The 24918-nt window shown below is 50.4% G+C and overlaps 11 protein-coding genes across 11 annotated transcripts; 5 read left to right on the top strand and 6 right to left on the bottom strand.

Annotated features, from left to right (window-relative positions):
* Positions 1-1787: 1787 nt before the first annotated feature.
* Positions 1788-3424, bottom strand: M431DRAFT_141478 (hypothetical protein). Its single transcript, XM_024912626.1, has 4 exons — positions 2880-3424; positions 2236-2785; positions 2129-2151; positions 1788-2064 (listed from the first exon to the last, which is right to left on the bottom strand). Exons 1-4 carry the CDS (start codon positions 2968-2970, stop codon positions 1841-1843), a joined length of 888 nt encoding a protein of 295 aa, XP_024775518.1. The 5' UTR covers positions 2971-3424; the 3' UTR covers positions 1788-1840.
* M431DRAFT_4782 (hypothetical protein) lies at positions 3366-4922 on the top strand (the record flags this gene model as incomplete). The annotated part of the gene is made up of 2 exons (XM_024915649.1): positions 3366-3554; positions 3630-4922. 2 exons carry the CDS (start codon positions 3366-3368, stop codon positions 4920-4922), a joined length of 1482 nt encoding a protein of 493 aa, XP_024775517.1.
* Positions 4923-5126: 204 nt separating this feature from the next.
* On the top strand, positions 5127-8187 carry M431DRAFT_530339 (hypothetical protein; the record flags this gene model as incomplete). Its single annotated transcript, XM_024920790.1, has 5 exons — positions 5127-5895; positions 6004-7372; positions 7518-7692; positions 7788-7907; positions 8122-8187. Exons 1-5 carry the CDS (start codon positions 5337-5339, stop codon positions 8185-8187), a joined length of 2289 nt encoding a protein of 762 aa, XP_024775516.1. The 5' UTR covers positions 5127-5336.
* An 835-nt stretch (positions 8188-9022) lies between these two features.
* Positions 9023-11161, top strand: M431DRAFT_519431 (hypothetical protein). The gene is made up of 2 exons (XM_024920389.1): positions 9023-10783; positions 10901-11161. The coding sequence occupies exons 1-2, from the start codon at positions 9104-9106 to the stop codon at positions 11099-11101; spliced, it is 1881 nt and encodes a 626-aa protein (XP_024775515.1). The 5' UTR covers positions 9023-9103; the 3' UTR covers positions 11102-11161.
* Positions 11162-11241: 80 nt separating this feature from the next.
* On the bottom strand, positions 11242-13194 carry M431DRAFT_507498 (hypothetical protein). The gene has a single exon (XM_024918979.1). The coding sequence runs from the start codon at positions 13076-13078 to the stop codon at positions 11375-11377; it is 1704 nt and encodes a 567-aa protein (XP_024775514.1). The 5' UTR covers positions 13079-13194; the 3' UTR covers positions 11242-11374.
* A 635-nt stretch (positions 13195-13829) lies between these two features.
* On the bottom strand, positions 13830-15748 carry M431DRAFT_82840 (hypothetical protein; the record flags this gene model as incomplete). Its single annotated transcript, XM_024923225.1, has 2 exons — positions 13830-13874; positions 13973-15748. 2 exons carry the CDS (start codon positions 15746-15748, stop codon positions 13830-13832), a joined length of 1821 nt encoding a protein of 606 aa, XP_024775513.1.
* Positions 15749-16311: 563 nt separating this feature from the next.
* On the top strand, positions 16312-17770 carry M431DRAFT_507497 (hypothetical protein). The gene is made up of 3 exons (XM_024918978.1): positions 16312-16542; positions 16600-17255; positions 17319-17770. The coding sequence occupies exons 1-3, from the start codon at positions 16459-16461 to the stop codon at positions 17599-17601; spliced, it is 1023 nt and encodes a 340-aa protein (XP_024775512.1). The 5' UTR covers positions 16312-16458; the 3' UTR covers positions 17602-17770.
* A 556-nt stretch (positions 17771-18326) lies between these two features.
* Positions 18327-19970, bottom strand: M431DRAFT_67622 (hypothetical protein; the record flags this gene model as incomplete). The annotated part of the gene is made up of 1 exon (XM_024921738.1): positions 18327-19970. A coding segment is annotated over one exon (1644 nt), but the record flags the coding sequence as incomplete, so codon positions are not given.
* A 1515-nt stretch (positions 19971-21485) lies between these two features.
* On the bottom strand, positions 21486-21909 carry M431DRAFT_409900 (hypothetical protein). Its single transcript, XM_024914937.1, has one exon. The coding sequence runs from the start codon at positions 21758-21760 to the stop codon at positions 21542-21544; it is 219 nt and encodes a 72-aa protein (XP_024775510.1). The 5' UTR covers positions 21761-21909; the 3' UTR covers positions 21486-21541.
* A 232-nt stretch (positions 21910-22141) lies between these two features.
* Positions 22142-23112, top strand: M431DRAFT_4775 (hypothetical protein; the record flags this gene model as incomplete). The annotated part of the gene is made up of 3 exons (XM_024915569.1): positions 22142-22192; positions 22259-22970; positions 23027-23112. The coding sequence occupies 3 exons, from the start codon at positions 22142-22144 to the stop codon at positions 23110-23112; spliced, it is 849 nt and encodes a 282-aa protein (XP_024775509.1).
* Positions 23113-23323: 211 nt separating this feature from the next.
* M431DRAFT_507493 (hypothetical protein) lies at positions 23324-24776 on the bottom strand. The gene is made up of 5 exons (XM_024918977.1): positions 24586-24776; positions 24406-24532; positions 24224-24343; positions 23949-24173; positions 23324-23880 (listed from the first exon to the last, which is right to left on the bottom strand). The coding sequence occupies exons 1-5, from the start codon at positions 24646-24648 to the stop codon at positions 23510-23512; spliced, it is 906 nt and encodes a 301-aa protein (XP_024775508.1). The 5' UTR covers positions 24649-24776; the 3' UTR covers positions 23324-23509.
* Between the last annotated feature and the right edge of the window lie 142 nt (positions 24777-24918).

Genomic DNA, 24918 nt, shown 5'->3' with positions numbered 1-24918 from the left:
CGTCACAGAGGCCGGTGAAACAAGGTGAGTACTGTGTACAAGGCGGGTACACGAACTACAAAACTGGTTTGGGCTCCATGCATCAAATCAGTGGTCCAGTGAGCTCCTTCCTGGAACGAACCCTTGCAGCTGGCTCTGCTGTAAGTACTTTGTCAATGTGATATTGCCGGAGGTTTTGTTCATTTGCCGGGTAGATGTGATGGAGACACTCGTAGTCATCTCTTCTCTTACACACTTTCATCACATCGTGGCGAGTTTCAACTGAGCAATGCTTATAAAAGCATCACCAACAAATCCCCCCTCGAGTCTCCCATCAAATCCCAGCAGCCACTGTAACAACTACGGGCCTCTCAAATGGGCTCTGTAGCGCGTTGCCGAGTCCAACTAGAGTGAGATGCTCGATGTGCGTGCAGCAACCAGAGAATGCGGGGTTGCGCCAAACGTCCTGCTTTCAGCCAGACCAATGTCATGGCACAGTCCATCCAGCCGAAGCGACGTCACTCGCGTTTTCGTCAGCCACCGCACATGCTCCCGGAGCATTTTCGTATTAGCCCGTGCTTGTAATTGCAATGATTGACAGATTGACAGGAGATGCAGCTTGTGAATTCACATGCTCGAATCCATTGGTATCAAAGCGTTGCATCGTCGCCGGACCACAGCTGTCTCACATGTGCTTCATCAATGACGTCTCCATGGCTTTTGCTGTCTTGTCTTGATTTTGACTCTATCCGACTGCCGGGCGGGCCAGATTCCCAAAACCCACCCGGATTATGGAGCAGAATCCCTGCCTGCGAGATTCTGGTCCGTGCTTCTTGCAGCAGCTTGACGGCGGCTGTGGAGTCTGGAATCCGGGCTGGCTAATGGCGGGTTTTGGAGTAGCCGAATCAAAATAGCAAGGCTCCATTTGCAAGTAAAGCCTACCAAATACATGAGTATGCAGTATTACTTCATACTTACATCGTCCGCAGTTTTTGAGATCCGCCAGCAAATCTATAGACAGCCCAAGGAACAGAAAAAGAGAAACCCCAAAAAGCAAGAAACGCAAGAAAAGAAGAATAAGTTGAAAGAAATGTATTTGTTATTACAAGACATCATCAAGATAGGGGAAATCAAGACGCCCTCAGGCACACACACACACACACAGCACTTGGTACCTGCGGGGAACTTTGCTGAGCGCCTTTCCTTTTTTCCGCAAACTGCCCTCAACTTCCTCGGGATACGCTACCCACGCAAATACGGTTTCTTTCCGATCAGATTATTCCATTCCGAATCATTCACTTGGGCTGATAAGTCATGCTTGCGCCTTGGCGGTAACAAATAGCCGTTGGGCGGGTCCGGCCATACTCTCAGCCGAGAATTTCCGACATCTTCCTCCTTTCTGAAGTGAAGTCATTGGCTGAGAGAGCCATTCGAAACTTAGATTTCACCATTGTTTGCGCGTTATCTTGTCTCTCTAATTGCAGGTTGTTGATTGGTTGTCCCTTTGCACTACCCGTGCTAAATACGCATCAATGGATCTCTAAGCTAACCACCAAGGGGGGAAGCTCCACGATGCTCCTGTCCGCTCTCAAACGCCTCAGCCTTATATCGGACACCGAGCACTGAATCTCGTTCTCCGTGTCGGTATTACTTGTTCACTCCCATTCAGATCCACTTCGTATCTTAACGACCTAATTAGATAATTACGAGTACGTGGGCAACGGTTATACTATAAGATTCCAAATGCTCAGATGATGCTTAGTCACAGTTGATGATAATTATTTCCGGCATCATGTTACCAATCAAGGGGCGACCAGAGAGCTGACAATATTTTACTCATTCAATCATATGCTCCTACACTCTAGTACAATGATGGGAACCTCAGAAGTCGGCCTCCATCGATGACAATGACCAGCCCGTTGCAGTAAGCCCCTGACTTGGAAATCAAGTACAGAATAGTTCCCGCCATATCCTGATCATTTCCCATTCTCTGCATGGGTATGAACTGCGCTGGCACTTTGCCTGGAGTATCCGAGTTTTCGTTGAACCGGTTAACAATGGGTGCGGCCATTTCGCTCGGGAACACTAAAGCCGCAATGTCAGTATCCGAGGTTATCTCTGGCCGATGGCGGAAATTGGCGTTACTTACATCCTGGAGCAATGCAGTTGGCCCTAGATGGTAAATGACTCGTCAATCATCTCATGCATGTAATAAGTTTGTGTGATGATAAGAACACCACAGACGATGCTGCTTACCGGATATTCCACCTCGGCAGGGCAGCTGAAAGGTGCTTGGCTACATGTGTTGCAGCAGCTTTGGATTGGCCATATGCCCAGCCTCCTGGAGCTGCCTTGTTGAAACTGGCAATGGAGCTTGTGACAATGACCTGAGAGCTTTGCTCCAAGTTGCCCTTCTTGTTTCCTGCGTCAAGGAGCTTCAAGAAGGCTATGGCAGTGAACCAGACGGCGCTGGCATTGACGGCAAAAGCATCCGTGTGCTCCTCGAAGCTAATGTCCCAGTTTGAGTCTGCCCACTCTTCAAGTGTCGTGTCCTCCTGAAGCTGGACAGACTGAGGCCCACCAATGCCTGAGTTGCAGACCAAGACGTTCAGATAGCCAGTGTCTTGCTTGATGAAATCGACAGCAGCTTGGAGACTCTCCTTGGATGTTACATCACACTTAACTGGTACAACGTTTGCACCCAAAGAGGCTGCGGCAGCTTCCAGCACCTCGAGTCGTCGTCCACCAATGTAGACCTTGTGAGCACCATTTCTCGCCAAAGCTCTCGCCATCATGAGACCAATACCTGTTACCCAAGTCAAGTCAGAAATTACATTACGTCTTGACATGGGGGGAAATGCTTCAAGTCCATCGATGAACCAATCATACTATATACTCACCAGTACCACCACCTGTGATGAAAGCCACAAGGCCATCAACATTGAAGAGGTTGCCGGCCACAACAGCCTCGTCAACATTCTGAGTTGCCATGATGAACAAACAGGATCCTTATTACTCGATTATCTCAACAACGTACGCCTATAAGCTTGTGTCTTGCTTTAATAGATGCTGTACGTCTTCAGAATTTCCCTATTCGACCCCTCACCAAGGCTTGGTAATCGTAGTTGGCTTTATTCCCCACCACAGATAGATTCCTGGAATCCATACCCAGTCTGTAAGTCCCAAGAGATGCCACACTGTGCTAGAGTGCCGCTATTGCACCGCATTAGCCGTCAATCCTCGAGGGCTGACATAGTGCAGCCTCTGCAAACACACACTCCCCCACTAGCAGTAGCTCGACCAGCTAGAGATTTTTCAGACAATTTCGATCAAAGATCTTATCTTAGCTTCAAACCGCCCAGAGCGAAGAAAAAAACATTGCCAACATGCCGAAACGAAAGCGCACCGTCGCAGACACCGTACAGCACAAATTAGAGAAATACCGAATAGATATTTTCCGAGCACTGAGCTCTGCAAAGGTTCATGAGCGGAAGCGCTTCAGCAACAAGCTCCACGAGCCTGGTATCACAGTCGCGAAGAAGACCAGGCTAGAACGCGAATATGCAGCGTTGAAAGTGCGTCACTCTACAATATCAATTGCAATTTTGTGTGTTAGGAAGAGAATTATCAACTAACCTTGTGGTCTAAAGGCTCTTGATCTGCGGCAGACAGCGCGACACCACCTGCACTCAAATCTTCTCCGAATCAAGGCCGTCGAAACATCAAAGGATATCCCAGAGGAGCTCCGCGCCGAAGTACCGTGGCCTACTCTCTCACCAGAAGAAATTTCAATTCGGAACAATGTTATAAGCATACTTTGCAACGCAGGTCCCGTGCGACAAGCCCTGGATCGTGCAGTTGCCGACATTTGCGAAACCCTTGGCGTGGCCGTTCCTACTAAGTCGAAGCGTGTTAGGAACAAGAGAAAGGACACAGAGGAACAGCCCGCGGATAGAGAAGAAGATGATGATGATGACGAGGATAGTGAGGATGACGAGGAGGATGTGAAACCTTCGGCCAAGTCCTCAAAGCAGCGAGAGGCCGTAGACGAGGAAGAGTCTGAGTTTGAAGGCTTTAGTTCAGATGCTGATGAGCCTCGGCCATCGATTGAAGAGCTTGACGGATCGGATCAGGAGAATGCATTATCAAAGTATGCTGATCTACTAGGTGGATCATCTGACGAGGACGAAGAGGAATTTGATGAGGAGTTACTGGCGAAATACAGAGGCACGGAAAAGGTCAACCTGGACGACATTTCGATATCTGGATCAGGGTCTGAGGACGAAGGAGAGGACGAGGAAGACGAAGAACTAGAATCCATAACTGGTTCACGGTCACCATCACCATTACCAACCAAAAAGTCAAAGAAATCAGCCGATAACGATGACAGTCAGAAGCCAGCAGTCGAGAAGGCTAAAAAGACTAGAGAGGAGAAGAAGGAAGAGAGGAAGAAGCAGGCTGCCAAGGCCGCGGCAAAAACAGCTCGATCGGGAGATTCCACCTTTCTTCCTACCCTCATGGGAGGCTACATTTCTGGATCCGAGTCAGCGTCCGATATCGAGGCCCCGCCCAAGAAGCGTCGCGGCCAGCGAGCCCGCCAAGCGATTTGGGAGAAGAAGTATGGAGCCAATGCAAAGCATCTTCAAAAGGCGGCCTCCAAGGGTGGTAGAGATGCTGGCTGGGACATGAAGCGTGGTGCTGTAGGCCCAGAGGACCAAGGCCGGGGCAAGCCGTGGAAGAGAGGTGGCCGACCAGCAGGGGGCGATTCTAGAGGCTATTCACAGGGCCGAGGCGGGAACGCTCAAGAGCATAATAAACCACCGCCGAAGCCGGCGAAGAAGGACAACGAAGGACCGCTGCATCCTAGTTGGGAGGCGCGGAAGAAGGCCAAGGAGGCTCAGAAGAGTGTTGCATTTGCTGGCCAAAAGGTTGTGTTTGATTAGCGTAGAGACTGTGATGGCTGGCATTTCTTGACCCTGTCTTCTGCAGCATTGCATGAGTATATATCCAGTTAATGAGACAGAGTTGCCCTAATTATATCACAATGAACTGTTTGCGACCGTGAATACAATTTTCGGTGGTCGAAATCTCATGATATGATGAATTATAAGGTTACTGTAGTGAGAATCATGCATGGAATGTGATATAAATAGTAGTAAGATATATCGAGCTACGGTGATTAGCATCCAGACAAATAAATACTCCGTACATGAGTGTCATCACTAGGCAGCAACAGCGGAGCTAACCCCCAGCAGCTCTTATAAAGGTGAAGCAAAACTCCGTCGGCGGCTTTTTTTCATTCCCATTTTCCATGACATTACCATTTCTTTTCTTGGTCGAAGAACTGCTCTGCGGCCATGGCGGGAGTTCCCTATTTCATCGGTGTAGGAGTGCATGAGCAATTTCAAAGAACTCGGGAATCCACCAAGCCGTCCGGTGAAAAGAAATCTCCCGATGAAGAGGAATTCTCTTACGACTTCTCTGCTGTCACAGAGTCTCATCTGAGCGATGTTCAGGTACTATGCCAGCATTGCAGCGTGCTGCAGCTCAAAGGTTTACGTCTGAAAAAGACCAAAGTCTCGTATGACGATAAAAAGCCGTTGGAATTGAGGGCGGACGTCCCTAATTTCGAGGAAGATCTCGAATATCGTCGAAAAGATGTGGTTCCGCTGCTTCCCAGCCTGGCCGAGTCTGCGGACTCTGGTTGCGGGTTCTGTGCCTTGCTTCGGAATGCCATGATCTGGCACTTTCGGAAATACCCGTTGACGCGTCTTCCTGACGATACAGTCGAGATTACAAAGATTCGACATTATTGGAACTCTGGTCTAACAGCGTTTACTGTACACAGCACCGCGTTTGTTAGACCTAAGCACAGATGGGACTATCTGACATTCAGGGCCAGTATTACCCCAGGAGGTATGAAGCATTATGAGAGCCGCTTTCTAGATGGAAATAAGGAAATAGTCTTCTGACATTACGGCGTTCTCTTAGATCCATGTGCTACCCCCTTTTACCCGTTCTCAGACTTTGTACCAGATAGTATAATATCACCCGCCGGCATTCTCACCTTGAAGAAATGGGTGTTTGGTAGCAGCAAGGAGAAAGCTGCTCTCAAAGCACTTTATCGCCCTACAAGGCTGATTCATGTTGGCGGTAAAAGAGAGTCGAGCCTGGTCCGCCTTGTGGAGAGCAATACACATGCCGACATGGCTGAGGAACCACAGCCGTATTTGGCTCTGAGCTACTGCTGGGGAGGGAAACCCCCATCTCTCACAACAACAAAAAGCAACTATTCTCATTTGAAAACATCGATTTCTTACAATGCCTTGCCGAAAACGTATCAAGACACCATCCGCATTGCACGAGCGTTGGGCGTCAAGTACGTCTGGATTGACGCGCTCTGCATCATCCAAGATGACGTGGAAGACTGGGAGAAGGAATCGCAGGTGATGGCAGAGATTTTTCGAAACTCCCTCGTCACGCTCATACCGCTCCGTACAACGTCAAGCGACGAAGGCTTCCTTGAACGAAACCCAAGTATCAAGATCCCCTACCACTCCGCAGAATGGAATCTCAGCGGTTCATTCTTTCTTCGCCATATACCCTTCTCTTACCAATCCGCCGAGTCTGCGTTACGTGGCGCACCTAGCTGGTCAGACCGACCCCTCTCTCTTGATATTAAAGCCTCAGCTTGGCATACTCGTGGCTGGACGTTTCAAGAAGACATGTTTGCGATGAGGAAGCTGTATATCGGCCAGCTCATGATGCATTGGGATTCTCTCAAGCCGGTTGACATTATAAGAACAGAGGATACCATCATCGATGATAAGCTAGACCGCATTGATAAGGCAGAGTTGTCCATCATTCATACATCTACACCATGGAGAGGCGACTGCGACTATCAGGGCTGGTACGAGCCAATGCTTGAATACAGCAACAAGGAGCTCACGTATCAGACCGACAGGCTGCCGGCAGTGTCATCGTACGCCAAGCTCATCGCCAGTAAGAGTGGGGATACATATTTGGCCGGTCTATGGAAAAAGAATCTTCATCGGGGTCTCCTTTGGAAGATACACCGGCGTTGGCGCTGGACCTTTCGTCAGCTGAAGGGATGGCTCAAGCGCCCGCCTCAATACATTGCGCCGTCTTGGTCTTGGGCGAGGATCCGTAGCAGCCTAACATGGGACAACACTGATTACATGAAACGCGAGTGTAAGGTCCTTGAGGCTAAGACGAAGCCTTATGGAGGAGACATATATGGACGAGTGTCTGGCGGACGCCTTTTACTCCGCGGGAAGGTCTGTGGCATTCCTGGGGGGAAACTCCAAAAGCTACCCCTCGAATCGCCCTATCATGGCGAGCAATGCGAGTGGCTGGCTATAGAAGATGAGCAGTACGTCGCGCAGTGCGCCCTTGACTGGAGAGAGACAAACGAAGATGGGCTGCAGCTCTCAGAGGCGAGCGGGGAGCACATCCAGAAGCTTGTCATGTTCCTCGTTTCCAGCGGGCATACGCAATCGGCGAGCGTATTTTCTTAGAAGACCGCAAGAATGGGAAGACAAGGAGGAGAACCCACCGTTGGAAGTCATGCACGGCCTCCTATTGTATCCTACGGGGAAGAAGGAGGATGAATATTGGCGTGTTGGGCTGTTTCACTCGCTGACGGATGAGAAGGGCGGCAGGCAATATTTTGCCAATTGCGAAAAGAAGACTGTGAGAATCATTTAGTTGACGGTCGTACAATCGTATCTGATAATCTCAGATCAGGTATTGTTGCAGACTGCTGTATAACTCCAACACTACAGTAGAACGCTAGAACATGCATGCATGAGCGCCAATTCGATTGGTATTCTAGAGTGAATTCAGCGCCATTGGCACGCGTCATTGCAGCATTGCAGCACAATCTATTGAGAACCTGCATGCATAACGTATGTCTGTATGCGTGTATGTGCTGCAGGTAATTTTTGTCTCGGCAGCAAGGATTCATTCCGCCTGGCGCTTGTCTCGGGTAGCCAGAAACAAAAACGTTCACAAACATTTTCTTGTTTATCGCACTCGGGCTCGTTTGCCCCTGAATATGATATAATACGTCCTCGAATTGATATCATGGCTAGATAATGCTGCTTACCTACACATTCTCAGCATGTCATGCGTGTGCAGCGTGAAGTCATTCTTGTTGTCATTGCCAGAATCAGCGAGGCTCACTGATGCGTTTGATCAGCTTGATCAGCTCCTCTCTTATGACTTAGGCAATGATTCAAAGCATCGTCAATGTTTCAGGCCAGGACTAAAAGCTCCGGCAGCGATCGGCGGCAAGTGCTCTCACTAGCGACTGCTGTTGGGTCAGTGGGCAACTGCACAGCAAGCTCCTTCTCAGATCTCTTTGGTGCGATCACCACTTCATATCCATCATGTGGGCCACCAAAATAGAGTCTTATCGTCATCTTCAATTTCCCACCTCCTACATGCAGCTACTGTACGATACAATACGATACGCGAATTACCTACTATACCCAGTTCATCGATATGTTTTGATTCTATTCCATCCTTATTGTTCGTTTTCCCTGCTTCTAGTTTATCTCTTTGTTTGATTGGCTATGACTCAAACATGGTTGCGCACCAACTGTCCTCTCCCTAATTTCATAACCTTGGAAGTGATCAACAAGTGCCATCATTTCCAACACAAAGAGCCTCATCAGTGCATAGCACCCCACAACGCTTATTCGCTGGAACGGGAACGGGTCATCCCTCGACACCCACAGATCGGCTCAACCGAGTTTGTCGTTCTGACAAGCTTCGCCTTCCAAAGATGGCGTCCGCGATTGAAGACGTCATGCACCACTCACTTGCTGATCCCGCCGAGACGGGGCGTCACGAGCTAGGCTCCTCTCCAATGGCAGCCTATCTCGACTACCCCAGCTCTGTGCAATCTCACGATCGCGATTAGGGCACATGCGACAGTGAGGCTATGGCTGAGCCGCTGAGGCGGGATAAAACCACTCTGCAAGATCAACCCTGCGAGATTGATTTTCTGGCCCGCGTTACGAGAGCCTTGCTGCACTCCTCCTCAATAATACCCTTACAGCAAGCGGTTGGCGGGTTAGAGGCAGGTACATCGTCTACCATGGAAAGACATAATTCTAATCCAGAGCTTGGCTCTAAGCCCACCGGCTACCCCAGAGTTGCCCAAATCTCCAGGCTGGCTGGTAATGGCTCCAGCGAAAAGCGAGCAACGTCTTTTGAAGAGGTTAGCCACCTCTTATCTTCTCATCAAACGTCAAAGGAATCCCGCCGCAGAGCAACGAGTCAGATTGCTTCTCCGGTCGTCGATTTTGATGTGGCCGTCGCAGAGAAGCCGCAGAAAACCCTCCAGGGCAGTCACCCAGAAGAGGGCCCAAAGTCTTACTATGTCATCAATCCCATAGTCCCCGGCTCGGCTTGGTATTTTACCAAGGGAAAAAGCAATTCCAATACGCATGAATATGAAGTTGAGAGAGTGTCAACTCATCTTGTTGATATCGGACAAAACCGCATAGGATACCTAATTGAAACCGCATCTCGGGACGACGTGACTGCGGTTGCCGGAGGACGGCCTGCGTCCTGGACCCCTAAAGGCCAGAATGGTTGGTCTACCACATCAACGTCATCCATAGAGAAAGCCAACAATGTCACAGAAGCAGAACCCGGTAAAAGGGCGAGTCGTTTCGAAAGATTTGACTCGGAAGGAGACTTCGAGACAGAGTTACACGATGAGTCGGCCATCATTGTGGACCGTCAAGACATTCCTCTCATCACTGAGATGATCTTTCGACAATTAAACACGACTAGACTAAAACGAAATAGCTCTCGAATGATCGGCGGCCCTACGGAAAAGCACGAAGCATCGTCTAACGAGAATGGGGAACTCGCGAACATCATCGAGGCTACACTAATGGCTTTTAGAAGACCTGTACGATATGACATTACACCCGAGACAGGCGAGGCAGACATCTCTCAAAGCAAACTGCCGGTTCAGTTTGCGATGGAGCACGATAGCCAACGTATAAAGCTGCAACCGTCTGTGGCATCAGATGCAGGAAATACCTTGAGCATACCCCAGACGTCATTTACCGCCGCAGATTCCACCCACAAGGTCAATGGAGCCAGAGAGAAGTGGCAGCAAGAAGCATCATCGACATCGACAACGTTGTTTTCACAACAAAGCGCGACTTCAATCACTTGGACGAAGCATGGCGGTCATGCAGGAGAATCGCTCTTATCCCCCGATTCAGCCAATAGCTCCTCAGATGACAACTCTGAGAGGACTTCTCAAACCCGTCGAACTTCATCCTGTCGCACCCACAAACAAGACGAGAGATTGGAAGCATCTCAGGCCTCCATCGGTTCTTCCAGCGTTGCGTCAACCATCACCTCATTTCCGAAACTTCTTTCGCGACATTGCACCAGGGAATGGATCAAACCTCTAGTCAGTCTAGAAGACAAATCTACCAATCCATCCCATCAAGGGGTAGATGATGGCACTAATCGCATTTCTCGTGAACGCGATACGTCATTTACTGAGGCTACAGACCCAACGTGCTGGCCTGGTGATAGTTTCCAATCCATTAATACCTCAGGCTACTTCACGAATGAAGCTCCAAAATCCAGGCGCACAACTGTATCTCAGTCTTCTCCGACCAATATGAAGAGCTTTGGCTGCCAAATCGGCTCATCGGCGCATCGACGTCGAAGTACACTGACGTACGACTCTAAGGCTTCACCTTCAACAGACCACTTCTTTCCTAATATCCTCGGCAAATTTTTTGTTGGCAGAAATATGGAAGAACCTGAAACTCCCGATTCAAAGAGGACAACAGATTCGGACTCTGTATCGCACCTTAACTCGCCGTCTCATGTTCAGGTGCATGTGGGAGCTCCCTAGTTCGGAAACGGGCCATTCACAGAACGCACTTCTCTTGTACCGGTTGAAGATGGAGCTGGGATGTATGATGTTCTTGTTGGAGGCAGTGTGGCGGCAGACAGAAGACGTCACCGTGATACGTGTTCGGAGGATAACAGGCCTCATGTTTGCGAGGATGACATTGAAAATCGAGTTATGAATGACGAAATTGTGAACACCTAGCCAAGCGGCATTCTGTCCCCTATGTAGCATATTCTACGTTATAATATTAATCGTTACTAATATTTCTACCGTCAAGTATGGAGATAAGGGGAGAGCATCGTCTGGATACGTAGCAAAACAAAACCACTAAATAGTTCCTTATATAATAATGGCCCACGTACTTATTGGATACAGACTATGTTACAGTTTTGTTCCATATTGACAGTATTTATTCAATGCATTACTATATATCCATGTTATGCCGCAGGATTGAAAAAAGAAACAATTTTGCGCTCATACCGCCTTTGATGCCCGTGCCTTATTCTCCCGGTGTCTCTTCTCCTTGGCCGCCGTCTTCCTGCGCGTCATCCACGATTTGTTCAAATCTCGCCTATTCTCCCAAAACCACTTCTGGAAATCGGTCGTGGCAGTCTGTCTCCCCTGCGCAGGGCTTCCGTCATCCTCATCTTCTCCCTCTTCATCTTCCTGCCCCTCCTCCTGCAGCGCATTCGCTACGTCGTCTTCCATCTCGACGTCTTTCTCGGGCGAAGCTCCCCAGAAGCGCTGCATGCGCGACGGATGAGCCGTGTCTGGCGTGGGGGCGGCGCTTCGGACGTTGCGCCATTCGAAGTCTTGGCTGGTAAAGGGCGTCATGGGGGGTACAAGGCTGGATGGTGCAGCTTCGGACTCTTCTTCGTCTTCGCCTCCGCCGAAGAAACTGAATGGTTCTTCTTTGGGGACTGAGGTGGGATTCTCATTGTCAGGTTTCGGCCGCTTGTATAGAGCCTCTAGGGGGTGTACTTTTCCAGCTGAGGGTGTCTCGGGAGGTGGGATCTTGATTGCCAGGGGTTTGTTGCTTGCCGGAGTAGATTTGGGAGCATTCGTCTTGGAGGTTGTCGGCGTTGTTTTCTCTGCTACCTTGAAGGGCTCGTCTTCCTCTTCATCGCTTGACGAGCCACTATCGCTTGTATCATCGCTTGAAGAATCACTGTCGTCATCTTTCTCCACTTCATCCTGGGGCTTGGTTGCGGCTTGAATAGGAACATCTGCGACCTCCTTTTCAACTTCCGCCTCAATCTCTTCCTCAGACTCTGCCTCAGATTCCTCTTCAGACTCGTCTTCAGACGATGTGCCCTCTGATGAAGTGCCACTGCTGCTCGTGCTGTCATCATTTTCCGGCTCCTCAGACACTTTCCTGGGCTGGGGCGCCTTCTTCGGCCGCTGTGGTAGTTTCGCCTTTTCTTTCTCCTTTACTTCTTCCACGACGTTGCCCTCCTCATCGACCCATCCTTTCCCCTTGACGTATTCAGTCGCTGTTTTCCGGTCGGTCGCCGTAGCAGCCTTGAGGAAGCTCGGGAATTTCGTCGTCTTTTCAAATTCGTGAATGACAACCTGTCGTGAACTGCCCTTCTTCTTGCTCCTCTTCTTGTGCTCCAGCTCCTCGGGAGCCAGGTTCTTCATCGTGTTTGGCGGCAGCTTTGTCTTCAACAGACACTCCTCTCCCTCTGTGTATTTGGACTTGGGTCGTTTCAACTTTTCTTTTTCCATCTTCTTTTCCTTGCTCTCCTTGTCCTTTTCCTTCCTGTCTCTCCTCTTGGTTGTCGTTGGCGTCTCGGTCCATCCTCGCTTCACTTGGCGGTCATGCAGCGCCACGCCCTCCAAGACGTCTGGCTCTCGCTTCCGTTTCTTGGATGACTTTCTCTTCTTTTCAGGAACCTCTTCCTCATCTCCATTCGGCTCCAACCGCGTCTCTGGGCGGGCCTTTTCAATCCGCATCTTGCAGCCCTTGAGCGTCGTCCCGTTCAGCTTCTTTCTCAATTTCTCCGCATCCGCCTCGGGCAGTTCAACAAATCCGTATCGCCTTTCCGGAAACGTCTCAAGCGTATGGTAGGAGATATTGCGAGCAGTCGGCAGTACTGAGGCGGGAACCACAACCTTGATCAGCTCGGCATCAAGCGGCGTGATGTGAAGGCGGACGAAGTCGCTGGAGTCGCCCATTGGAAACCGCAACAAGACGAATATGGCTTATGCACCGCTTTTGCGATTTTATCCAAGCGCGCAGCAGCCCAAATTCACGGTGTTGCAGCCCAATTAAGCGCCCGTCAAAAAAAATCTCCTGGCAGTGCAAAGTCGACAAGGAGCTTTTGGAAATTTTAGCGGGTCTAGGAGCCAAAGCACGGAGTAGCGGCCTTGGTTGTTCCGTGCCGTTGACAGCTGAATGGCTTCTTCCAATAGGTAATTCTGTTTGCAAGTTCTGCTACCCTGAAGCCGGCGAGATCTTGGATCCAAGGCCTTTGAGAATAATTGATAAATTGTTTTGTTGTTGTGGATAAGATGGAGCAATGGGAGTAGCAAATCGGACCGGAAGACTATTTCTTATGATTGCTGGCAAACAGGCAGCCATTTTCATGGTAAGCTAAGTGTGACTGTGTAACGAGTAAATAGAATCATCAATACTCTTGTGCCATACCAAACTGTCATCTATGCTGGTAGAATTCATACGATGGGACTAACAGGAAAACTGTACAAGTCAGAGAGGTTAAATAAATATCATCATTAAACCTAGACAGCTGCCATCTCCTAAATGTTTCTATAGAAGCCTCGTGTTGCCCATAATCCATCCTACATCTTCATCTAAGATGCCTTTCAGTAGTGTTATACATAATTTACAATGAGCAATTGCTGACGCTCTGTATATAGATAAAGAAAACCCTCTGGCCTCTACTCTATAGCATGCATGCTTCGTTATTCATACATTGGGTGATAGGAGATCGTATTTGACACATCGTTCAACCTAGATAGGTAGACACCTGTTAGCATGAAGAATACTCACTGTTGGGAGAGTGCGGAGAGAGAGATAGAGAAGGAGAGAGAGGTTGCATGAAAACTCACATCGTCAACGCTAGCCTGCATAAACTTCCTCGCCTCCAAGCCCATCCACAGCATAATCATGGAGAAATCACCGTGCTTCGCCATCTCAGCACCGCTCTGAGCGCTTAGCTGTCTCAGAATTGGCAGCGAGCTGCTCAGAAGGTCGACATTGGGATTGAGACTGCGTCCAATGCCCTCTAAAAGGAGAATACTGATGACAACGTTGACAAAGTCGCCTTCCAGGCGGACGTGATGGTTGCGCACCATGGAGAGGACTTCCTGCAAAATGTCGCCGATTTTGACGTTGCCGAGGGCCAGTGTGCGGCTCTTGACACTCAGGACGAGATGCTGCATCTTGAGGGCAAAGACTTCCTTGTCGATGACGGCCTCGGGTTGCCGACAGCGCTCGCACATGAGATGGCCGGCTTTGTAGCCGTCAAACTCGGCGACGGCATGGAATAAGGCCAGGAAATTGTCGCGATTGACTGCATTCAACTCCGTCACCAGACCTGTGTCGATAAAGATGAGTTGTGGACGATAACCCTCGGCATCAATCTTGGCCAACTCGGCTTCCCATGCGGATTTGTCCTTGCGGCGCCGATATGGCCGTAGTCGTTCCAAAACCTGCTCCGTAACATCGAGGTGGCCGTCGTCCGAGGTAGGAGCCTTCTCAGCAGACCGACGCAGCCGAATATTTGGTTGTGCGGACTGATAAAAACGGACCATGATATTGCCTGGATGCAAGTCGGCATGAACAAAATTGTCTAGAAGCAACATCCGGAGAAACGCGTCCAGCCCCTCGTCAGCGATATCATGCTGGAAGACGCCGCCTCCGTTTTCCATGAAGTCTGCTAGAGGTATTCCCTGAGCGAACTCTTCAATGAGAACGTTGCGGGTCGTGAACTCGGAATAGGGGAAGGGGAACGAAGCCGTCGTCCGGTCCCCAAAGTTCCTTCTAAACGTTTCCAGATTGGCGGCCTCTATTCGCAAATCTAGCTGGAGCTTCATCATCTCCCCGAATTGGGAAACTTCGTCCGGTAGAGAGAGCCACTCGATCGTGGGGATCGTATTGAGCAAAGTGGCGAAGAAGCCCATAATCTTCAGATCCCTTCGCACGATGCGTTCAACGTTGGGGTGCAATACTTTGACGGCGACGTACGTTGATGGAACCTGCTTGGGTGAACTTTTCAAAACAGTTCTCACATGTTGCTTCATATTTTGAGTAAGAGGTCGTGGTTCCTTTGGAGCGGCTGCCAGCTCTTGCGGTGCTGCAAGATCAGGTTTGAGCTTTGCTTTGTAGACTTGGGCGATTGCGCCAACTCCGAGAGGTGTTTCGTGAAACTCGTCGAAAATATCCTCAAAATTACGTCCGTTAAACGCTGCCTCAACTGTCTTCCGAGTGACGCGCATGGAATGAGCCGGCGCATTCGAATGCAGCTTAGACATTGTATCGCACATGGCCGTGGGGAAGATGTCGGTCCTCGAAGCTGCCCACTGGCCGAGCTTGATGAACGCAGGGCCTGCCAGCTCCATCGATTTCACAAGGAATCCATACCACCAGAGGGTGCCGCTCCTTTCGCCGTCTTTGTCAGGATGGCGCCGTCCAAACCAGATGGCGGGTACTGAAAGGATGACGGGCACGAAGATGACCACGAGGTGTAAGAACCTTGTTCCGGTGCAGATTGGCTCCCAGATGTGGACATCCCAAAATAGAAGAATCTGTTGCACGATCCTGGATATCCCCCGGCCATTGTCGTCGATGGTCTTGCGAATCTCATCTCGGGATGCTTCCAACATGCGAAGCTCGCCCGTCTGCTCAGTTCCCCCATTGTCCGTCTGAGCCAGCTGAATGAAAGCTCCTGTGCCTAATGCTGCTGCACCGGCTGAAGCACGCAATGCTATCCTGCCTCTTGTTCTGCTCTCTTTCCATCCTGTTCTTCTAGCTGTGTGAATCCAGTTATGCAGCCCATCAATTCTCCGGAGTCCGAGTCCCGTCTGACGCAGCAAATAAGGTCGAAACAAAGTGCGCCCACACAGCCGGCCTAAGAGAAGGCCGGTCTTCATGTCGGCGGACAATCACGCGCACTCAATTCCAGGCCGATACGGGCCGTGATCATAATCGAGGCCTCATGAAGATATTCTGAGGCTTAAAGGGGGAAAACGAGAAAAAAAGAGCATCGCCCGAGTTAATACGAGTAGGAATCACAAGCTTCGCTGCAGAATCCCTGCCGCGCCGGAATCAATCGGTGACGTAGTGGAGTGGTCACGGCGATTACCCGGCTAAACATGTGGGAGAGGGAGGAAAAAAAGTTTCGGGCTTGGCCGTAAGAATGATGCGATAAGATTATGCTGTTGGCTTGGAAATTTCTATGGCTTAGAACCAACATCCCCCACAATACCTTTTGCATCTTCGATTCTTCAGCAATCTCCTGCTGCCTGTAACCTACAATTCGCATTTGGCCCTCTTTGCATACATCGATTACTTGTATAAATCTTCACATCTCACAATGGGCTGGTTCTGGGCCGAGCCTGCCCCTCCGGCCGGCGTTCCTCAAGGACACCCGGCGGTGCCATTGAACAAGGAGCCTCCGGTATGATCGACCCGAAAGACTCAGACCTAAGAAACGGCAGAGACTCACAAATCACAGCCCGGATGTCCCATGCACCAAAAGGCTGCCGATGCCTTCAACCCGCACAAAGCCATACCCGCCGAGAATCCGTCCTCGTCGTCCGGCTGCCCAGTCCCTCATGGCTCGTCATCACCCTTGCCGCCGACGTCAGGCTGTCCGGTGCCTCACGGCTCCCGCGACCAGGAAGAGCCCAAGTCGATCCTCTCTCAACTCAACCCCTTGAATTACATGTTCCCCGATTTGTCACAGAAGCCTGCGCCCTCGCAGTCGATGGCGCTGCCGACGGAGCGTGAAGAATCCACCATCCCCAAGGGATCCGGCGACGGCACTTGGGAGTACCCTTCTCCCCAGCAAATGTACAATGCCCTGTTGCGCAAGGGCTATACCGACACCGATATTACAGCTGTGGAATCCATGGTAAATGTCCACAACTTCTTGAACGAAGGCGCATGGCAGGAGATTGTCGGCTGGGAGGAGCGCTTTGCGCGCGGCTTGTACAGAGGATGGCAAGTCTGCAAGCGAGGAGAAGCGCACTCGGCAGAAGAGCTGGATCGCCACTGGGATGGAGTGGATGTCAGCCCAACCCTCATCCGCTTCCAAGGACGACCCAAGGACCTCACTCCCAAGGCCACGATGCTGCAGGTCCTAGGCTGGATCTACCCCTCCAAATTTGGGTAAGATGAGACTTTTACCACTTGTATAAAGAATGGAAAGAATGAAAAGCTAACAGTGACCAGAACTGACCTTCCATTCGATCGCCATGACTGGTTCGTCTCCCGAAATGTCAACGGTGAAAAGAAGGAGATCCGATACGTCATCGACTACTACTCTGGAGAGCCGGAGCCGACCGGTGAGCCCGTCTTCTACCTGGATGTCCGTCCTGCGGCCACACCTCTGGGAAGCGCCGAGCGAATCATCCGATGGAGCACAGATGTGTGGTGGAAGGCTATTGGCGGTGACCAGCGAGAGCAGAACCCGCAGCCTTTTTTTCGCTACAACTCCGTTAAGCCTTGGGGCTAAGTGAGCTTTTCTTTGTGCATTGCTTTTTATGCAAGTGGTTTGCAATTCCCATCTCCAAAAAAATTAATGACTGTGCTTTTGGACTTGTATATTATCATGAATGGAACAGGCGTTACTGTATAGTAAATAGATTTCAATACCTGATGTGCATATGAGCTCTGCCTTAAGCGTCGTGTACAATGCTTGTAACATATTGTAAAATGTAAAAGATATACTTCATTAATAAGGAGATTAGATCTTGGTAAGAATATGGGATATCACTGTCGTGTTGAATTTTATACAGGAAGACACTGACTGAGCTATTAAAACATGTGTATATTGATGTATCCGTAGACTGTCCTTCGTTAAAAGTCGAATCGTGTTTCCCCATATTGCTTTAACCACGCTTTACAAAACGAATCCGTGGCACCTATGAACATGCCCATATGAAAAAAACAGAGGATATTGCCCCGAACCAAGCTGGTGTTTCGCTGGTGTTTCGCTGGTGTTTCTACATTATTTCCTACAAACGCCCAGCACGTAGCCGAAAGTATCGTTTCCGAGCCGACCAGGCCGAAAAGAAGAAGAAAATCGAGAAAGGAAAAAAAAGTCATCATCGCCACCAAAGAGAGCCTTATATCATGAGACGGTTTTGTTTAGCGTTCAAACTCTTGGCATCACAGTGTCGTGTTCGCCATATATACTTGCTGACACCCTTACTTATCATTGATTGGTGTCGCCTTGTTTCAATCTGTGCTCGCGCTGAGATCCATTGGTTTCTCCCAAAGGTTCCGAAGGAGCGCAGCCATCCCATCCTCCTCCTCACCTCCGACGAGGCTAGAACCGCTAAGTCTCTCACTCAGTCGGTTCATGTTGTCGTCTCCCTCGTAGCTAGAGCCAGCGCCGTTGATTTTCACTGATCCTGCCCGCTTGACGGGGAGCGCCTGGCGTCCTTCGGGCATGCTTATGTTTCGAATGTGACGAGCGGTGAGGTCTGTTGATCTTTTGCTAGCTGTGGTAGAGCCGGTGTTGGAGCGAGGAATCCTCTTGTTCTTGTCCAAACCCGGTAATTGGCTTAGACGATTCAACGATCGCACGACCGGGTTCTGATGGCGCCGAACAACCAGGTATTCCATGCCTGTACGCTCTAGGAGCTTGCCAACGCGAGGATCCCGACTGTTGCCACCATCGTGCCCAGGATCTCCGATGCCAATTAGAGGTCCGGCTCCTACGACTCCGCCAACGCCCGGGACTGCTTGTCCAGGCTCAAGTGATGAGCTGGCTCGCTGAAGGTTAAGTTTCTGCTGCGTGCGCGAGGTGTTCGCTGAGGGTGCAGCTGTTCTCCTGGCGGGCTTGGGCACTAGGGTGCTGTTTTCACTCTCGATTACAAGAGTGCTTTCACTGGGATAATCGTGTGATCTTGATAGGTTAGCCATTGAATGTGCTCGTATCGGGAGGTCCTCGGATCGGTGGGAGCCTCCTCCACGAATAGGGTTGTAGAACGAGCCCTCGCTGGTGAGGCCGGAGCTGGGGACTTCAACGAAACGCGAAACAAGGCCATCCTCCTGGCTTTCTGTCGGCGGAGAGGGCTCGTGGCTGGTCGAGTCGGGCGACAGATGCACGGGAGTCGCCTTGGCCATGTCGGTGGACATTTGAGGCGGAGCGCCGTGTAAGCTTCTCTGCAGCAATCGCGTCGTGGGAAAGTCCTTTCGCTCTGCTTCCTTGCGAGCAGGAGGTGACGATGATTCAGGCGGCGCGGCCAACGCGCTCGGCGTCTGCGGGCGAGAATTTGCCGTACTACTGCCCGGAGGATAGGATGAATGTGTGCTGCTGTTGAGTGAGCCCTTTCGCGACAGGTAGGGTGAATTAGAGCCGCTGGCGTCGACCCATTCGTCTTCCGGGTCGTCTGAGCCGAGATCGAAATGGACCTGTGACTTGGCGGGCTTGTGGATGCCGGTGCCGCTGGAGCTGCGTTTCAGCTTGTCGGCAGACTTGGTGCGCTTGCTGATCTCGACATGCGACCGGTTGCGCTTCAGGTTGCTCTGCGAGAGGCTCTTGGGGATGGTGGCAGCCGGGTCCTGCTGAGGCAATTTGACCTCGCTGGTGGCGCGGCGGTGCGGCACTGGGCGCTGGGCGAATTGGAGCTCGAGGTCGGTGGGCGAGCCCTGCTTCCTCAGATTGACTCTGGACGAGGACGAGCTGTGATTGTGCTTGTGCAGGCCCTTGCTGGTAGACGGCACTCGTCCGTGCAGGCGGCCAACGTGGTGCTGCTTCTGGTGCTTGGGGCGAGGCGCATGTCCCGAAGAGGCGACTGTGTTGGCGTCGCTGTGGTCACTGGCGTGATGGTTGAGGGGAGGGCGCTTTGATTGGCCGGCAGATGCAGCTGCAGATGCAGATGCGCTGTCTTGGTCACTCTCGGAAGCCATGCTTGCGGTTTTGCCTTTGCCTTTGCTTTGTCTGGGCCGCGCTGGGCCGGATTTGCTGGCTGTCGTGAGGTTGCCGCAGACGAGCCTCGTCTCGTGGCGATTGCCCGCAATGCGCACCGGTGCGGCGTATCGACACGATGCGATACCTTCGACGGCTTTTTGCAAGTGCCCTGGGCCGGACGGGATCCTGGTGGAGGGTGAGACACGTGTGAATGGCTATAAAGGGTGGTTGATGTCGGCTCAAAGCGACGCGATGCGACAGGCGGCTTTCCGGACGGTCCAGGGGGGGTCAATTGACGGCAGCGCCTGTAACAGCAACCACCTCGTACTGTACTGGATGTATGGTCGGGCTGCAGGGAACACGAATTGGCGCGGGATTGAGGATGCGGACCGGAAGGGATGTGTGATGGAAGATGGGAAAAAAGAGAGATGGAAAGACGGTGACTGGGCTGGGTATTAGAAGGAAAAGGACAGGCCGATGAAAAAGGAAAAGTATAAAGACAAGGAGAAAAAAAAGTGCGATGCGTTTGCTGCTCGCGGCAGGTGGAGGAGGGTTGAACAAAGTGCAATTGTCATGCCCTAATAAAGGAATAGTCGCCGTTCCCGAGACAGACCGCTGGACCGGGACTTTGAGCAACGACGAGGCAAAGAGATGGAGGGTGGCCGAGGCTGCGCAGTGGTTGAGGCTCTTGAGTCGGTGGCCGCTTGCTTTCGCTTTTCTGTTTGCTTGTGGCCCGCCAGATGCATCCGCTTCAAATACGAAGGCAAGTTTCTGTCTGTCGCCAATTGCCGTGCGTACAGGTAGATGCTGTACTGTACGGTGCTTGTACGGGCAATCTAGGAACTCAACTACGTCTACCAAGGTAATGCAAACAAAACTAAGCCTACAACCTTCTAATACGGTACCAGCCCGTACATAAACTCTCTCCTTTTCTTTCCGTTCCCAGCTTTTTTCCCCTTCTCACTTTTTTTTCTGGGTCCGGACGCTGGAATGCCCACCAAAGAGACAATGTCTTAGCTCTAATTAACCACCTTATTCATCAGCATAACTTGCGTCATACTTGTTGTCTCTGCTCCATCCCGGATTCCTCTGTGCTTCCTTGGCGTTCCACGCTGCGCTTGGGCCGCATCAGGTAGTGCAGTGTACGACTATCTAATCTCGCTCCCCCAGGAATGGCGAATCCAGCTCCATTGAATGGTTCCGTGTCTCGAATGTGGCGCACCGGTGAAGGAGCTCTTGCACATCACTTTAGATGTATGAACGAACGAGGCTTGCTAATCGTTTGCGCTCGGACAATTACGAACAAGTACACGCACACGTGTTGGACAAAGAGACCCGACTTTACCGTATCTTATACCCCCATGGCTATTACGGTAGGAGCCCTGTTCGAGATGAGGGATTCTCGACCGGAGGCGATGTAGCTGCTGCCTAGAACTGCCCAAGCTGCCCGCGTCGTTGCCCAATATCCTCGAGATGCTCAAACCTGGTTCCCATGCCATAGACACATCAGCTATTCTCCCCGCATAACCCTTGTTCACCACGTAGCGATGACGTTGGGTTGTCTGAAACGTTTCATTGTCATGCTCCCCTTTCCTGCTAGCGCAGGGAGTCGCCACTGCTTGATGTATTTGGCGATGGTACGGAGTACGAGGACTGGAGAACAAAGGCCTATCAAGATAAATCGTGCCAATACGCGTATTCTGGATTGCAGCACCGATCCCGGAGTGGTGGAAATATAAGCCACAAAAGCCATTGCTGCTCGATCACAGCCAAGCAAACATGCACTTTAGGATTGAGTGCGTTCTTACTATGTTAAGACCATCGATTTGATGAATTGAGATTGGTTTAGCATCACTTGCCCAGAAAAGGTACCACAATGCGATGAGAATCGTGGATCTAAGATCTTCCAAGCTCAATTGCCGCGATCATGAAGCATCACGTGACTATCGCGATTCGTCATAATCTCTGATAAGGTCAGCCCCACAAATCTGTTGCAGGTAGAATGGCTATCACGCAGCCGGAGTTTGAGCTTTAGCCAACTTTTTGAACTTCCAAAGGTGTCGCGACACCCCATGTAAACATCCTTTTTTCCAGCTACAAATCCCAGTGCAACTCAAAGGCAAAAGACTCAACAATGTCTTCCATCGCAGAGATCCAAGCAGAGCGACAAACGTACCAGGAACAAGTATGAACAAAGCCTCTATGCCTCCCTGTTGATGGTTTCCAAGGCCCGCTGCTAACCCAAATCTAGCTGGACCTTGTTCTTGGCCAGATCCGCGATGATCCCGACAATGTTGAGCTCAAGGCTCTCCACAGCGAGCTGAAGGAATTCGTTGATCTTCTCGACGAAAATATCGCCGAGTTGAAAGCGAAGCAGGCTCTCAAACCCGAAGTAAAACCAGCCGCGCCATCTCCTGAACCAGCCAAGTGGTCCAAAGAGAACCACCCAGCCTTCAAGAAGGCAGCGCCGCCGGTCGAGGAAAAGGAAGAAGCCCCTGTCAACTATCAAGTAAACGATACCGTTCTGGCAAAGTGGATTTCAGGCGACAAGGCCTTCTACCCAGCGCGCATCACGTCCATCACTGGATCGTCCACCGATCCCATCTACATTGTCAAGTTCAAGACCTACGACACTACAGACACTCTCAGGTCAAGAGATATTCGCCCAATCTCCAACAAGCGAAAGGCCGATGCTCCTCCGCCGGCATCTGCTACTCCAGTGGCCACAGCGCCGGCTCCTGGTGTCGTCAGCTCGGCTGGCGCTACCATGTACCCCGAGGCGCAGAAGGAGTCTGAGGCAGAAAAGGATGCTGTCAAGGCACCCAAGCCCAAGAAGATCAAAGCCAACAAGGAATTAGAAGCTGGCAAGTCAAAATGGCAAGACTTTAATGCCAAATCAAAGTTTGGCAAATCTAACAAGAAGGACTCCATGTTTCGCACACCCGAGGGAATCCACGGACGAGGTAAGTCTCCAAATTCGACATCTTCATATGAATTCACGCTAATCGCTCTCTACTAGTTGGCTTCACTGGCTCTGGCAAAGCAATGAGAAAGGACCCTACCCGTAGTCGTCATGTCTACCAGGTTAATGAAGAGCTCGATTAAATGCTTTGCCCAGAAGAGCCAGTGCAGGAGGATTTGGGCCAATGAGGAAGATCTCACAGAGGTCTCAGAGGCGTTATGGAGTTAGGAAATTATTGTTGATACTGCGGTAATTTGCCTTGCAATATGTTGTGGCAGAGGCTAACCGTTGAGCATTTCGCTTTTTTTACACCAGAACATTGACATCGCGGTTCACGAGAAGCATTAGGTTATGGGAATATTGATTGCAATTTGACAGCTTTGGCAAATCACCAGATGTTTCATCCAAGAACAGGCCCCCCTTTGGGATCAGCAATGGATTGCTAAGTTACGATGGCAGGTTCAACGACCACGTTTCATCAGACGATGTTGAAATTCCCGAATATGCCGTCTAGATTTGTTACCGTGTCGAGAAAGAAAGTTAGTGATTATGGCTCCCGACCTCCTTCAGGTCAATCTTGGGGCAAATAGCTCTAGCAATATCAAGGAAGGCTGATGCTCGTTCGCTGGATGGCTCAGAAACGACAGTCGGCTTCCCCCTTTCCCCGTCATCGCCGATATTGGGATGAAGAGGAATGTCTCTTAGAAAGTCAATCCCATTCTCTTGACACAGCTTCTCAACTTTCTTGTTTGATCCAAAAACATGGGTGTCCTGATGACAGTGTGGGCAATTAAACAGAGACATGTTTTGGACCACGCCGAGGATATTGACGCCAACTGTTTTAAACATGTTTATGCCTTTGACTGCATCCTTTGTTGCCAAAGTATGTGGTGTAGTGATGATGACGGATCCTGTGCTAATCAGTATATGAGACAAAAAGAGCAATAGTGCTCAGTGTGATCAAGAAATAGCTGCCTACCATCCAGGATGATTTGCTGAGTAATAGTCAACTGCGTGTCTCCTGTTCCGGGAGGCAGATCCAAAACAAGGATATCCAAACCACCCCAATCTACTTCGTGAAGAAGCTGCTGAATCGCCTTCATAACCATTGGCCCTCTCCATACGACGGGGGCACTCTCTCCCACCAGATAGCCCATCGACATTGTCTTGACGCCATAATTTGTCAACGGTACTAATTGGTTGTCTTGAAATGTGTTAGTAAAAAGAGCATGCAGGCAATGACAGCCTTCTTACTGTTGGATAGCCTGGGCTCCCCTGATAGATCGAATAAGGTAGGAATGGATGGGCCGAAAATATCTGTGTCTAGTATTCCGGCGCGGTATCCTAGTCTGGCAAAAGCCAGTGATAGGTTTGCTATCCCAATTATGAGCCTGTCATGTATATCTAGAACTGTATATTGCAATTTCGCGACATACCGGCAACGGTGCTTTTGCCAACACCACCTTTGGCGGAAGATACCGCAATCACCTTGTCTACTCCAGCAATCTTCCGCTTCTGCGGCCGTTTTGGCCAGCTTGGCGGAGTGCCTGATCGGGGAAGTCCCTAAGATTTCGTTAATTCGGGCTCGTTTTGGTGAACAAAACAGATTAACTGACCAAAGGATTTTCATGTTGGAGAGCTCTTACAGCTCGAAAGAGCAGTGAGGGCGAAGAGCGCATTGCTGAAATTTACTAAGAAAACTTGAGAATGATTCGTGAAAACACAAGAGGGAAGCTGTAAGAATTATCAATTGGCAAAAGTCATTGTATCACTGCAATACTCTGCTGACGGCCTCTCCGCAGCCCCCGATCAAAGTGAGCAAGATGTTAATTCATCTAAGAGTTGATGTGATGCTATCCAGCACTATTACTTCAAGGGACCCACTTATCAGCGACGCTGGTGCTTTTTCGGGCCTGGTTACAAAGACAGTACAAGCTAATATTCTGCCG

The sequence above is a fragment of the Trichoderma harzianum genome (genome assembly GCF_003025095.1).
Source record: "Trichoderma harzianum CBS 226.95 unplaced genomic scaffold M431scaffold_5, whole genome shotgun sequence".
Taxonomy (NCBI): Eukaryota; Fungi; Ascomycota; class Sordariomycetes; order Hypocreales; family Hypocreaceae; genus Trichoderma; species Trichoderma harzianum.
Note: the sequence above shows the minus strand (reverse complement) of the source record. Positions and strands in the feature narration are given on the sequence as shown.